General features: G+C 25.9%; 1 protein-coding gene across 1 annotated transcript in view; it reads left to right on the top strand.

The window, feature by feature from the left end:
* Positions 1 to 15,139, top strand: part of LOC122271584 (cell adhesion molecule Dscam1) — a 445,844-nt gene that overhangs the window by 300,531 nt on the left and 130,174 nt on the right. Inside the window, exon 11 of the mRNA XM_071184629.2 lies at positions 5,710 to 5,889. Coding sequence (XP_071040730.2) covers positions 5,710 to 5,889 — 180 coding nt within the window. The remainder of the gene's footprint in view (positions 1 to 5,709; positions 5,890 to 15,139) is intronic.

Here is a 15,139-nt window from a genome sequence, read left to right as displayed (position 1 = left end):
GAATACCCTTTGAACGAGAAGTATAATTTTTTTATACTTTCTTTTGCCAAAATGAATGTTTTAAACTATTTTGAATAAATTGTTTTTATAGCATTTCTTTCACTTGTAATACAAAATATACTTTCCATTCTCAAGATTTTGTTCGTTCATGAATACTGATCTCTTTGAAGTCCTATAAAAATATACACTCAACAAAAACAAACTTTAATGATTTCTTTCTTTTATAAAATTACTACTATATATTTTCTGAGACTACTTGCGATTTTTGTTAAAGGAAGAAATTACGCGTCCTATTTTTAAAAGATAACTTTGATGTATTGGTTTTGTAATCGAAGTATATATATTTTTCAAAAAAAAAATAATAAATTTAATCTTCATCAGGCCTGAAAATACACATTTCATAATATTTGTCCAGCCTTTTTAATATCGTTCTATTAAATATTCGTAAGTGATTAGCAAGTATTCTAAATTAAAATGTGCTAAAAAAATAATTGCTGATACTATTAATAACTACAAAAAAAAAACGAGCTCAGATTAAGGATGTATTAATCACACTTTCTTGAAACTTACATAATTAAAATCAATCAATCTATAAAATTTTAATGAAAATCAGAAAGTAATGAGAAAGTAGATGAGTGTGAAGTTGATTGCCAGCGAAAAATATTGGAAAACATGTGAAGTCAAGATTTTTAATCTAAACTCATAAGTTTATTGAAGCATAAGTCTGTAAAAAAGGCAAAGTTTAATAGATGATATTTTTATGAATATTTTTAACAACATTGTAAAGCTTTCCCGTTTATACTAAGTTTAATTTTTCTTCATTACACATTTTCTGTTTGTCTTCATTTATTATAAAGTGTTTAATTCAGCATGATCATGTGTCGGTTTTGAGCCTGATTGACTGATAATTTGTTGCATTTGTTTCTGACACGATTCAGCAGCTAATCAGATTTGACACCACCACTTGACGTCACACGTAGGTATAAAGATGAAACTGATCTGAAAAACCAAATCGGTGTAATAATAAACCAAACCTAATAGCTGTAGTGTTAACTCGTAAACTTACTTGTACGTACAAAAAAAAAGAGAGGATTTCAGCGGTTTCTTTTTTTTCTGGAGTTGCAAATACTTGTTGAGAAAAATTTTCTTTGCCTATTTTGTGTGCACACCACAGTAGTTTGGATTTGGATGGCAGCTATTTTAGGAAATAAAATAAGGAAAATGCCAGCTTATTGTAAATTTAAGGGCTTATTTTTCATCATATACATCATTCTCTTCATTTGTCAAAGCCCCATTTTATGGGTCCTAAAATAAGAAATTACTGGCAGTCATATTAATAAGTTACGTCCAATTTCTTATAATTAGTCTGATCTTAATATTTTGAATTAATTCAGTAATTATTCATTGAAAAATAATTTCAATCTGAAAGGAGCAAATACTTACTGCACTGATTTCATATTAAAATAAATCGAAAAGCCAAGATTTTGACTGAAAATTTCGCAATTGAAATATTAAAGTACAAAAAACAATATAATAGTAAAAATTTATGCAAAATTAGACATGGCAATAAAGACATTATTTTTATAGTGCAGAGTCTAAATCCATGCAAGTGTGTTTAAAGTACGAATTGTATTTAACATACAATCATTAAGCTTTATCCGACACTATTGCTCAAAACATATTTCAGATGATAATTCAAATTTTTTATTTACAAAATTAAAAATTACTTTTTCAAAACAGTTTAAATAGCTTACCTTAAATATAATTTAAAATGCCAATTGCGTAATATAAAGTAGTTTAAAATTCTGTGGAAATTCAGCAAGTATTTTTCTAGTAAACAAATAAAATTTTAAAGGACTCTACCAGAATTACAAGCAAAAAAAATGCAATTTTCTTATAACTGAAACATTTGTATTACTTATTGTACAGTTTAATGCTAGTTTGATACTCTGATTAATCAAAATTTTTATCAAAATCAAATGAGACAATTGAAGGTTACTTACTTTCTATCAAAATGTTATCGTTCTATAAGATGGTGGAAATTTTCAAAATAACAAAATGGATGTAAAAAACACACATATATTCAATAAGGAAAATTATTTTGAATTATAGTTATAGATAATAAATAACAATAATAATAAAGTTCAACTATTTCAAGAAATATATAAAAATGAAACACATGCGTTACAAAGATCAATACATACAATGTAAACTCTTTATAATTTTGTGATAGAAGGAAACATTTTTATACAAAAATTTATATTCAATAAAATTAAAGCTTAGTTTCACAGATATGTTTTATTTGAATGTAGCTTTAGATGTTTTAAATACGTAACTATAAATAGCTTAAAGTTCACTTAATTAAGATACTGTGTAAAACAAGTAATGAATTACGCGGTGAATTAAATTATTAACTGAATTTAAGGAAAATATTGTTATAGTTTAATTATGTCAAATAAATTCGGTGTTTGCAATAATGTATAGCAAAATGCTTCTTTCAAATGTAAGTGAGAAGGATCTATATTAATGAAATATAAATACAGAAATTTTCCAATTATACTGGAAAATTGTAAGAGGCTTAGTAAAATATTGTAATAAAATATTCAAATGTTTCAAATAAATTGTCTGAAAGTGGATTAAGACCATATTCATTAAAAATTAAACATCATTTAAAGTGAATAAACAGTGACATTTATAAATATTTTATTGTTTCTAAAACAATAATTTATAACGATGAAAGTTAATAATTATAAATTATTATCTCTCTCAGGATTTGTAACTTTTCTAATAATAGTTAGTTTTTTAATGTTTTCAAATTTTAATGTTATGAATTTTTTAAAAACTTTAAGTATATATATATAAATATATTTTAATTATAGTGAGATTTTCTTAAGAAGCTTATAAAGCTAAAGTAAGCAAAGAAACATAAAAAGAAAGGAGAAATAGATGTACAGTTATACATGATCAAGGTTTTTTCTTCTAGAAATTTTTTAAACGTATCTGCTAGAATAAAACTTTAAACACATGTCAAAATTAATGAAATGTCACAGCAATGAATGTTTTCAAAGTTTAATATAAAAGAGAGATGGAAGTATGCTTATCCATCATCAATATTTGTCCCAAAAAATTATTAAACGTGAGAAAAGTCACTGAACACCTGCATAAAATTTTAAACACATGTCAGAAGTAATGCAGTCTCACAGCTATGAATGTTTTCAAATTCCAATATAAACGAGAGATGGAAGTATACTTATCCATGATCACTATTTCCTAGAAAATTTTTAAAAGTTGCTGCTCCTCAAAATTTTAAACACAAACCAGAGCTAATGCAGTTTCACAGCTATGATTTTTTTCGAAATTTTCAAAGTTTAAATAATTTTGAAAGTTTAAAAAAAGTTACTGGCTGTATTTTAACAAAATATTTATAAACCATTTTTAGTTAAAAGTATTTTTAGTCTAATTAACGTAGTGATTACTTTGAGACAAGTCTCCTGTCCACGTAACGGTTATTTTAATTTAAAAAAAAAATACGTAAGTAGATAAAGTAAGGTTTGGTACACTCGATTTAAGAAAACAGCTAATTAATTTAAATAAAATTATATACTTATATACGTCAACATATACTAGAAAAACTTATCAAGCAATTTTTTCTACTACTTGTTAAAGTTTTTTAACTTAAACAATATTACAACATTGAATATAAACAATACTTTACAAGAATGTCTATTCAATGCGTCTTTTAACTGCACTACACTGCTGTTTCAAATAGTTGAAAAAACTGCTTTTGTAATCTTTTGATATAGAATAAAGTCATCTATTGGAAAACTCTGCAATTGATTTCGAAACGTTTTTAGAATAAAGAATGGTTTCCTAGGCAGATTACAGTGAACCGTCCAGAATTATTTCTTGCTAATATTTTTAATTACATTGCAAAATCTTCAGTAACATTTGGAACAACCGGTAGGGGGTATAACTTTCTCACTGGTAACATTTTTATGTAATTTATTCACCCATATAAAATGAAAATATTTGATGTTTAAGTAATAAAAAAATTGTTTTGTTCTCTCTTTAATTTTTTTAGTTAAGTAATTAAAAATACGCATTACATTTTTACCATGTGTCCTCTATAGCATCTGGAAATAATTTCTTGTTTTTTTAATATAAAACATTTATCATGTCACTTAACATACTAGATTAATCATCAAAAAACTCAGGACACTAAAAAATTTTATTTTTAGCTCTATATTTTTCATTTTTACCATTCACAAATTAGATATAACTTAATTTGAATAAAATGTGTTCAAATATTAAACTTAATTAAATTTACTTTAATATTACATTGCATTAAGTATACATTTTAACGATATCATAAACTTGTTTTTTTTTACCATTTTTACTCAGAAATTTAAATAACATTTTAAACTGTAAAAAAAAAACACCTGAAAATTCCTTTTAGAAAACAGAATTGTTTGGAAATAACCTCAGATATACGAAGCATGGTTAATCAAAGGCATTCACTTCGAACGCAACTAACTTTAAATCACAATTATGTTCGATGAATGAAAATGATTCTAAAGATTTGGATTTAAAAAAAAATGCGTATATAGTGCCACTAAATTAAAATACATGACACTTTTAATGTAAAAAAAAATCATCATTCAATGATTTTGAGTGTGTGGAAAAAGTTCCCAAGTTTTATTAAATTATTTTTGCTTTTATACATTGTAGCTTTATTATTAAGAAAATTAAAAAGATCAAGTTCAAACTCCATATCGTATATTAATAGGAATTTATTTCATAAGGAATTTTTTTTCCTAACAGTCTTATAATCGTGAGAGAAAAATTAATGGTAAAACTATCAGTATATGTTACGATTTACTGAGTTTTTGGCTTTATGGAAAACCAAAGAGCTCGGTAATTAGTTTTTACCATATCGCTTTGGTAATTATTTTGGAGAAATTTACATTAAATTATGGTTTAATAATCTGTGATAAAATTTGTTATAAAATTAAAATTAATTATGAAATAATTAGAATTATTAAATATTAAAAATATTAAATATTTATTAAATTATTAAATATTAAAAATTAATTAAAATTAATTATAATTAATTATAAAATATGTGATAAAATTTTATCATGATACCAAAAATCAACAAGTGATTGGTTTAAATAATGTATACTTTCGTTTTATTAACCAGAATTATGTTTTTTTACTCAATATGTCCAATACCATGCAGTACGGTAATTTTACCAGATTTATTTCTCCTTACATTTATTTTGTTTTATATATAATTTGTATTAGTTGAAGATAGTAAGAACTATATTTCTGAAAATGCAAATTTTTGTTAAAATATTACCATATGAACGGGAAAACGACTAAATGAATTGTTTAAATACCTTAAATTTTGGTTTTTTTAGCAATGATTATGATTTTGTTACATTATGTGTCATTACGATATAGTACGGTAATTGTAAAAAAAATTTCTCTTAGTGTAGTTATTTTGCATTATATTAAGTTTGTATTTGTTGTATCATCTATTCATTATTCAAATGAATTTATATTGTAAATTTAGAAAATTCTGCTTAGAAAAGAGATGATTTTAAAATCTCTAAGAGCATGAAACTCCTTACGGGTTATAAATTCAAAAAGCTAAAAATGATAAAATGCACCTCCTCCATTATGTTTTAAGTTTCAATTCTCTCTTAGGGGACAGTTCAGCCAGTCGCAATTTTAAGTCCATCATCAGCAACTACCACATTCAGACCCTGGAGAATGGTTCTCTAAGCATTAAAGATCTCTCCGTGGACGATAGAGGATACTATCTTTGTGAAGCAGCAAACAGTGTAGGTGCTGACCTAAGTACAGCGGTGAAACTGTCCGTCCACGGTAAGTGCATTTTAGCTGACTTCCTTTACTCGTTAGTGGAGATAGCAATGCCGCTGAAATCGTGTGAAAAGAGTTTATGTAAGCAAATCTTGATCGTAATGTAAACCCATTTCGAAATAGCTTTGACCTGTTTGCAAAGTTGCCGCAAAGTATTGCGCAGTATGAATACATTACCATACTCAATAGTTTGATCCGAAATGTAATAACAATAGTTATTCCTATATTTCATTTCTAATTGACTTATCACTTACGAACAGAAATCAAAATAATTTATAATTAGTACCTTGTATTACCATTAGTACCATAGTGAAATAAATAGTACCTTACGTTTGTACCAAAAGAAGGATTACTGGTAAAATATTTCAAGCAAAATTTTTTTTAATTTATTATGAAGCATTTTTAAACAAAACAAACATATTTAAAATAACAAAGAAAAAATTCATAGATAATGCTAATTTATATTGAGTAAAATTTTCTATATATATTAAATAAAGTTTAGATTTAGAATAATCCATCCATACTCACTATTGGGCTTAAAACAATAAGCATGAGTGTCGATGAAACCTGAATTATCGTATTTCATTATAATTTGGGGCTGTAACGCAGTGGTTCCAAAAAAGAGTTCTACAGAACCAATGGGTTTTTTAGATGGGTCACAAGGATTCCGGGAGTTAAATTTTGAAATCTGTTATTTTATTCAAATTCATTCAAAATAATCCATTATTCATTTATTATCTCGGTAATTTTCATGAGATCATATATGCAAACTATCGAAGAAAACAATATTTTGTCAAGTTGTATGAAATAGATTATAAAACAAATTAGTATTTTTAAAAAATTGCATTAATATTTCCCAATAAGCCTTTCAATTGAAAAAAGTAACAAAATTAAACAATGAAAATGTATGTCTGTTTCTTTCGCAACATTTTTGACTGTTTATTCAACGTTCATTATTCGTTTCATTTCAACAAAAACCATAATTCATCTTTTCTTTTTTCATCTTATGCATGCATTGGGAACAAATTTAGAATTATACTACATGCCACTCCAGATCTCTAATTTCAACTCCATAACAAGAAATCTAATTTTAAAACTACTTTTGATAAAACAATGAAAAAATTATCATTAATATTTTTAAAATTATTAAAAGTTTTCCTTTTATTAATTGTTAATGAACTTCATTCATTAATTCGAAGTTCCGTTAGAAGAAGGTTGAATTTTCAAGATTCCGTTACCTGAAAAAACTGGGAACCTTTACCATAATGAATACAAAAAGGTTAGGCAACTTTTAAAACCATGATTTTAAATTTAAAACGGAAACATTTCTTCCAGTCTAAAATAAAATTTTCAACTCTAACAGTTAATGAAACGTATTTATTATATTATTTCAAGCCTTATTATGATTGACTTCGTAACGTATGCGGGAAGCTTTTAAATTTTTCTTTTCCGTACTTTCTATGCTAACCAATGAAATAGGAAAAAACATGCGTGACTCTTCACAACTTTAAGCTCACTTAACTCCCAGAGACGCAGCGTGCTGTCTACCATTCTTTTGTATTAATGTCAGGTCTTGTTTGAATTTCTTGAATCAACACAGAGAAATAAAACATGACTTCTCTGAATATTTTTCGAAATGCGCGAAAGAATAATCAGATCAAAAGAAATTGAGAAATTTATTCTTTTTGACTAGTTCCCTAACTTTTATTTTTTTCATCACACCATATAAAGTAAAATAAATTGAAATGTCTAGCGAAGAAATATTTAAATATTTGTAAAGTTTATTCTGAAGGAAAATAATAAATAGTATTTTAAAATAATTTGTATTTTAAAATAATTTTGAAATGAAAAATAATTTTGTACTTTAAAATAATTTTAGAATCGAAAATAATTTTGTATTTTAAAATCAACAATAGTTTTGCACAGTATCTTTCTGTTCAATTTTAATTAAGGCAAAATATCTTCTTTATTATATAGATTAATTTAAGTATAATACGTTTGAGGACTGTCAGCAAAATGTCGAGTTTAATGTGCTCAATTTTGAAAAAAAAATATTTATCAAAATTTTAAACGTTAAAAAAATGTTTCAGTGCACTAAGACATCTATAAAATGAATAAAATGCCAATATTCTGCCCACATGAAAGCAAGCAAAATAATATTTTTTTTAAAATCTCAATAACAGGTACGAGAAATTTTAATAGACAGGAGAAGAACAGTTTTATTTCAATTGACTGCAGTGTCTATTAACCCTACATTTGTAAAAGGCTGTACTACTCAGACGGTGCTAAAAATGAAATCTTTACACACCTGGAAAATGAAAGAAAAAATATCAGCAATCTTACGGGTGTTTTCTTCTAATCCATGAAAACCTAGTTTACTTGAGAAAGACAAACTTCTGTTTCGAGAAACAAATGTATTAAAGATATTAGAAAGGAAAAAAACTCTTTGCCGAAATGATTAAAATATATAATCAACCATTTTAAGAATTTTCTACCTTATGATTTTTATTTTTACTTGCTTTTCTTCCATAATCTCTAGTTCAATAAAAAGATTAAAAAAATGCATAAAAATAATTTCAGCATGATGCACTACCACTGAACATATTAGAAACTGACTAAAATTATATTAAATTATATTAAAATGTGTTTAACGAATACATCAGTGGGTTATAAATATGAAAATGTAAGCTGAAGGAATCAACTCTTATAAAAAACATCACTTGATTAAAAATATTATCAACAGTAAAAAATGTAACCAAAAAACAAGTGCCTCTTCTTGGGCACTTGAAACATGCTGACAGTTATTTCCAATATGTATATTTTCGAAGCGAGTGAAGCTTTTAATTTAAATAATATCTTACTACTTCAGTTTATTGGGATTATATGTCTTTTATCAGTAATTTTCTGTAACTTAATACTTAAAAATAATTCTTGAACAAATAACAATCAAAAATAGTTTCATACTGATAAAAAATACGTTGCAGATAAATGCTGTATTATTTAAAATAAGCGATATCATTGAAACTTCTACAAGCCTACTCGATCTAGAGAAAAAAGAAGCAATTAAATAAAATCCTGTGAAAATACTTAAAAGCTCCTCACACTTTCTAACTATTGTAACTTTTGAAATATAAATCCTGATTTATCATTCAAACATCATTGTAATAATTATATTACTAAACAATTAAATATTATTTAATTAAATAAATAGTAAATAAAATGAATAAATAAATAAAAACGAATTTGACATTTTGATATTTGTATATCATGATTTGTTTTGTTTAAAAATAATCAGTCATGCAAATGTAAAAGAATATTTTAATTCGCTGCCAACCTATAATATAAGTTTCTCATAAAAAAAGACTAAAGGTTACATTCGAGTGTTTTTATAAATTAAATTTACTATTAGAATATTACAATATAGAGTACGTCTAAGAAAAATAACTTTAGCGAGCCAATAGCCAAACAGTCATATTAAAAATAGAGAGACAAGAAATATTTATGTGTAGTTTAAACTCACGTGCATGCATTTCACATATTTTGAGGAAAAAATAATGCAATACTGTGAATGAAATATGACAAAAAAATTTGAAACTAAACTTACATGTAGTCATATCTCCATTAAGGTGAGATAGCCCTTTGATACATTAAAAGAAAAGTGAAGTTAAAATTGGGACAATAACACACTTTACACAGTTTACCATGAAAAATTTAAACCATGTAAAGCATAAGTTATGAAGAAAACGTAAGTTGTTTACCATGTCAAACATAAGTTGTTAAGAACGAATTTTATCATGAATACGAACGAGAACGAATTTTATCATGCATGTAATATGTATATATCTAATGTAAATATTCAATCCATTACTTTTGAAAATACTTACATCACAGTTTTGTCAAATGTATCCGAAGTGTTCACATGTTTCGTTGAACCACTGCATGCACTTCACAAGTCTTATCCAGTCGTCATTTTTAGTTGTGATATTGTATTATTCTCCACAACAAACACACTGATATTCATAAAATTTTAATTCGGATAAATTGTAGGGTACTGTCAAGTAGGTTACGGGGTTCTTTTGGATAATATGCTAGGTCTGTAGAATCGGAATATGTTGAATCTGTCCTACTATATGGATCTGAGAAATGGCACTGAAATAAAAATAACATGAACAAACTTCAACAACTGTTTATGAAGAATATTACGTATCAAGTGGTTCAATAAAATTTGTAACGTAGAAATCTTTAGAAAAGAGAAACAGAAACTGATAGATCTGAAAATAACGTAAATAGAAATGGATTGATCAAGTTCTGCTTAAACCTAAAGAATTTAAAGTTAAAAAATTTTTTGATTGGAACCCTATGGGCAATAGAAAAAGAGGAAGACCTGATAATACTTGGCTTAGGATGATTGCAAGCTAATTGAATACAATAGCGAAGACAAGGAGAGATACAAAATATCTGGCCACAAATAGAGTGGGATGGGAAGTTATGATAAAAGCCCTGTGCTCCAATTCGGAGCGAAAAAGAAAATGAGCATGAGTGGAATAGGAAAGTAATATGGGCTTGTCTCTGTTTCGTTCTTAAGAAATTTAAAATAGTGGTTTCAATATTATAATAAAAAAGCTAAGGTTTTATTTTTATTAGCTTAGTTTCGAAATCAAACAAAAACTATTAGCTGGATTTCGCAACTCGTAGGATTTTGTAACTAGATTTGTTTATTTAAATAAAAATATTAAAAGTCGTGATGAATAAGTATAAATGTACTAAATAACGATTTTACTAAAATACATCTTATTTTCTTATATTTTTTTTAAAATCAATTTCAAACTTTTTAAGGACCCTGCAATGTCTACACCCATTAATAAAAATTGGCCATCACTTCTTGATTTTATGGGGCCATCTCAGTTAATGTTAAAGTTGAGATAGCCGTCGACTTCATAACGTCATTCCCCCAATAAGTCATCTTATTTTACTCAGGAACAAAGATTGAACTAAATATGCGCCTTAAAGTTTCAATTACTTGAAAAGCAATATGATTTACTCATTAAAATGCAACAAAATATCCAATTCTCAAAAAATGTTTATCCTCTAAATAAAATAAAACCTTTAATTGTACATAAGTTTTGCTGCCACGCAACGCAATGCTTTATTAAAAATTATAAACAAGTTAAATTGCTTCTTGTGAAATTCCATCCACTGCAATAGATCAACAAATATCAGAAATATTTAAACTAGCCATCTCTCTCTATAGGCATATAACCTAGACTTGCTCTATTTTTCTGATTCAGTAATAGCAAATTAAACTTTGTTTTCTGAGAAAAGGGTAAGTGCTACAGATAGACAAGATTCACAATGATTGTGACTCTCTTCAAAATATTTTCTGCATTACTTAAAATTCAAATTTTATTTTTTCAATATTGAAAACAAATATTTAATGTAAACGGGGAAAAAATTCCCGTTTTTATTTTTGCCACAGCATTTACTTTAAAGAAGTGAATAATTATAAATGAAATTCCCTTTTAAAACATTGATGAGAACAATTATATACTTATTTTTATAGTTTTTCTCACGCACGGAAATCAAGTTTCAAAAAAAAAAAATATTAAACACCAGTAAATGTAACTAATGAATCAGATAAAAATCTTGATATTATTAAAACATCAAACTAGATAATTATATTTAAAAAAACTATGTTTACTTTCTCATTAATAACATAGTTCAACATAGGTGTAAACTCCTCATATACCCAATAGTTACAGTTTAAATCTTCTTTTTCCTAATCGTACATACAAAATTAAATTCCTTTTCTTCAAGTATTTCTTATCAGTGCAATTACTATAAGGTATCAAATTCGGATAAATCAAATCAACCAAGCATTCCCATTCAATGAAAATCTAATGAATACTAATTTTCTCTAAGACTAGTATTTCTAATCGCAAATGGTATCGCAATCTACCTTGAGATTGGAGTAGTACAGATAACATAATTTGAGTCATTAACTTTTTTTTCTTTACATCATTTATTCTAACCTCCTAACTTATTTTAATTACGTTTCCCTTTTATCCATGTTAGTCCTTATCTGATTGTAGTGACATTTGAATTCCAAAGCTTACACTTAATGACTATTTGATGGAATTGTAATCCGAATGATTAGGTCGTTAACATTAGGCACAGAATTTTTTTTTTGTGTTCTCAGACTTTTTATTACCCTCGCTTGGATTCTTTCTAATACAGATATCTTCCTGCAAATGTATTCTCCAAAAGAAATCGCTGAAGATTAATTAGTTGTTCACTCAAGTTAACTTTTACAACTCAATGAGAACATTTAGAACTTGATTTTCTAATGGTTTCCTACTATTAATTTTTTACACAACAGTATTTTTTATTTGAGCTGCGTCTTCATATTTTTTTAAGAAGATACCCATTGAGTTTTAAATGTGAAGAAAGAAACGATTCATGTGCAATTTAGCTTAAATTTTTGTGTTATGTGCATTATTTACACCCAATGTTTTTGAACTTATACAATCAAGCTAATATTTTAACTAAATATTATCTAAAATACTTAAGATAATTTCGTTTTTACGCTCAAGTTGGCTCCTATAATTCAATCAGAACATTTAGGACTTAAATTTTTAATGATTTCATTCTGTTATTTTTTACACAACAGCTTTTTTAAAAAATGTGCGTCATAATATTTTTTAAAAAGGTATCCATCAAGCCTTAAAATGTGGAGAGAGAAAAAACGATCCATGTGTAATTAAATTTAAATTTTTGTGTTACAAATATTCTTCACTTATAAAGTCTTAGCGCTTATACTATCAAGTTAACATTTTAACAAAATATTACCTAAAATGCTAGGATAGTTTTGCTTTTCACGCTCAAGTTGACACTTATGAATCAATTAAGACTTGATATTTTAACATCTTCATATTATTTTTTTTGCTCAACAACTTTTTTAGTTGATGTTTATCATTATATTTGTTTAAAAAGGTAACTATTAATTTTTAAATGTGGACAACGAAGCAATCTGTGTCTAATTTAGTTTAAATTTTGATATTCCTTTCGTTCTTTGCTTCTAATGTCTCAGAGCTTATACAATCGAGTTAACATTTTAATGAAACATTAATCAGAATGCTAGAATACTTAAAAAAGTTTTGTTGTTCAAGTCAATTAGAACATTTAAGACTTATTATTAATTGTAGTGACTTCCTACTATTATTTTTTAATTCATCTTCTACTGAGCTTATGCACTCTGTGCCATAATATTTGCTAAAACGAAATGCATCTGTTAAAAATCCACCTTAGAAAAACAAATATTTATGTACTTTAATATATTTAATATACTTTCTTTATAGCAAATATTTTATATACTTTCGTTATAAAGTCTGGTTTCCACCGGAAAACAATTGATCAATTGATCATTTAAGGATCCATGTCAAAAAAAGTATGGGTAAAGCTGTTTTAAATTATTAAAACCATAGTTATTATTTCAGCCATACTGTGTAATATTCAGAAATTTCGAGGAAGGGCATTTCACTAAAAATAAGGAATTATAAATTAAGGAAAAATTAAAACATTCCCGCAACAACCATCTATGGTCCAGGGGGTTCATGGAGGATAAATCTCCACAATTTCTTGACAAACGGCATGATTATGGCAAAATGTCAGCAATGCGCATAGGCCGACTTTACTTCCCATACAAGCTGGTACCCATCCATCAGAAGCTGGTTGGACTTCAATACGTGCCCTAACCACAGCCCAGTTCCTTAACCACTGAGCCATCGAAGCAAAAGAGAAGCAAAGTAATTAAATACATATAATCTCTATAATCCAAAGAATAGAAATTTCACTGTATAAAATAAAATTTTTTTCCTAATTAGGCAATGATTCATTCGGTAAGGAAGTGCATTGTGAGCGAAGATAAAATTTTAACATTATGTATATTTTAGTGTTAAATTTCTATTCTTCCTATTTTAATATTGTTAATTAATTTCTATTATTCCTATTTTCTATAATTTCTATTTTTTTGGGAAAATCTTATTTTGTAATTAAAAATACAGCATAAATATAATGTAAATAATAATATATAGCATAGAAAAATAAATTACATTTCTTCTTTTCCCAAATTAATTTAATTTTTTCAAAAATGGAAAACAATGATTAATGATTAATTATTAATAGTTAAATTAACTATATTTAAATTTAAACTATGATTTATAAACTTTGACAAAAAAAAACATTTTTAAAGCATGAATCATTTTATTTGCAGCATTTTCTTTCATATTATATTAAATTTGTATCAAAATATGAAATAACTTTCTATTAATCAAATAAATTACAATATATCTAGATATGCAGCTCAAAACAAATAAAAATAAATCCCTATTATTTAAATTTTCAATGAAAATGAAACTGCTATTTTCAAATTCCATTGAGATTTAGAATTTAGCTAACATTTCTGTTGTTTTATATCTCATTCAAATTGAAAGAGAATCAAAAACATTTATTATGCATCTAATCTCAGACTTGAAGCATCAGATTCTGAATTTATGGAAAAATAGTTCACCAAAGTTTATATTCAATAACGAAATTTCAATTCCAGGCTGTATTTTATTTTACTTTTATCGCTAAACAATTTCTGAAGTTTATTCTTTTATTTTAACTGAATCCTGGTTAACGTGAAAGTGGAAAATAGAAAATGTAGTGAGTAATGAACTTGGTATTAGATATATTGATAGTTTGAGTAAGGTGATCATGTTGGCTAAAGAATGTTAACTATTATACTAAAAATGTTTTAATATAAGTTAAACTTCTTGCTTTAACAGCAAAAACATGAATGATAAAATTACAGTATTTTGTACTAAACCTGAATCCTAAATATTTTCAAGCTGTTTTAATAATTAAAAACAAAATTAATTTATAAAAAAACCCTTTATAAATAAAGAATTTTATTACATATTTTTAATGATTAAAATATTGTGCTAAAAAGAAGACGTTTATTTAAAGTTGCATAATTTAATGTCTATTGAATTTTTATTAAACTTTTATATTTTTTGAAACCGAATATTTTTTTCCCATTTAACTTTAATATTTTTTGTTACCTTTAAAAATTAAAGCATATGGACTGTCTAAAAATTATTAAAAATATTTGCAATTGTCAAAAATGTTCTATTAGTCGAACGAATAATTATTCATTAATAATTAAAAAAATTTCTTATTTAAGAAACGAACTTGCTTGAATTAAGTTGCAGAT

Source organism: Parasteatoda tepidariorum, chromosome 10, assembly GCF_982258835.1.
Source record: "Parasteatoda tepidariorum strain Cologne lab strain chromosome 10, Ptep-v5.0, whole genome shotgun sequence".
NCBI lineage: Eukaryota > Metazoa > Arthropoda > Arachnida > Araneae > Theridiidae > Parasteatoda > Parasteatoda tepidariorum.
This window is presented reverse-complemented; position numbering and strand designations above follow the sequence as displayed.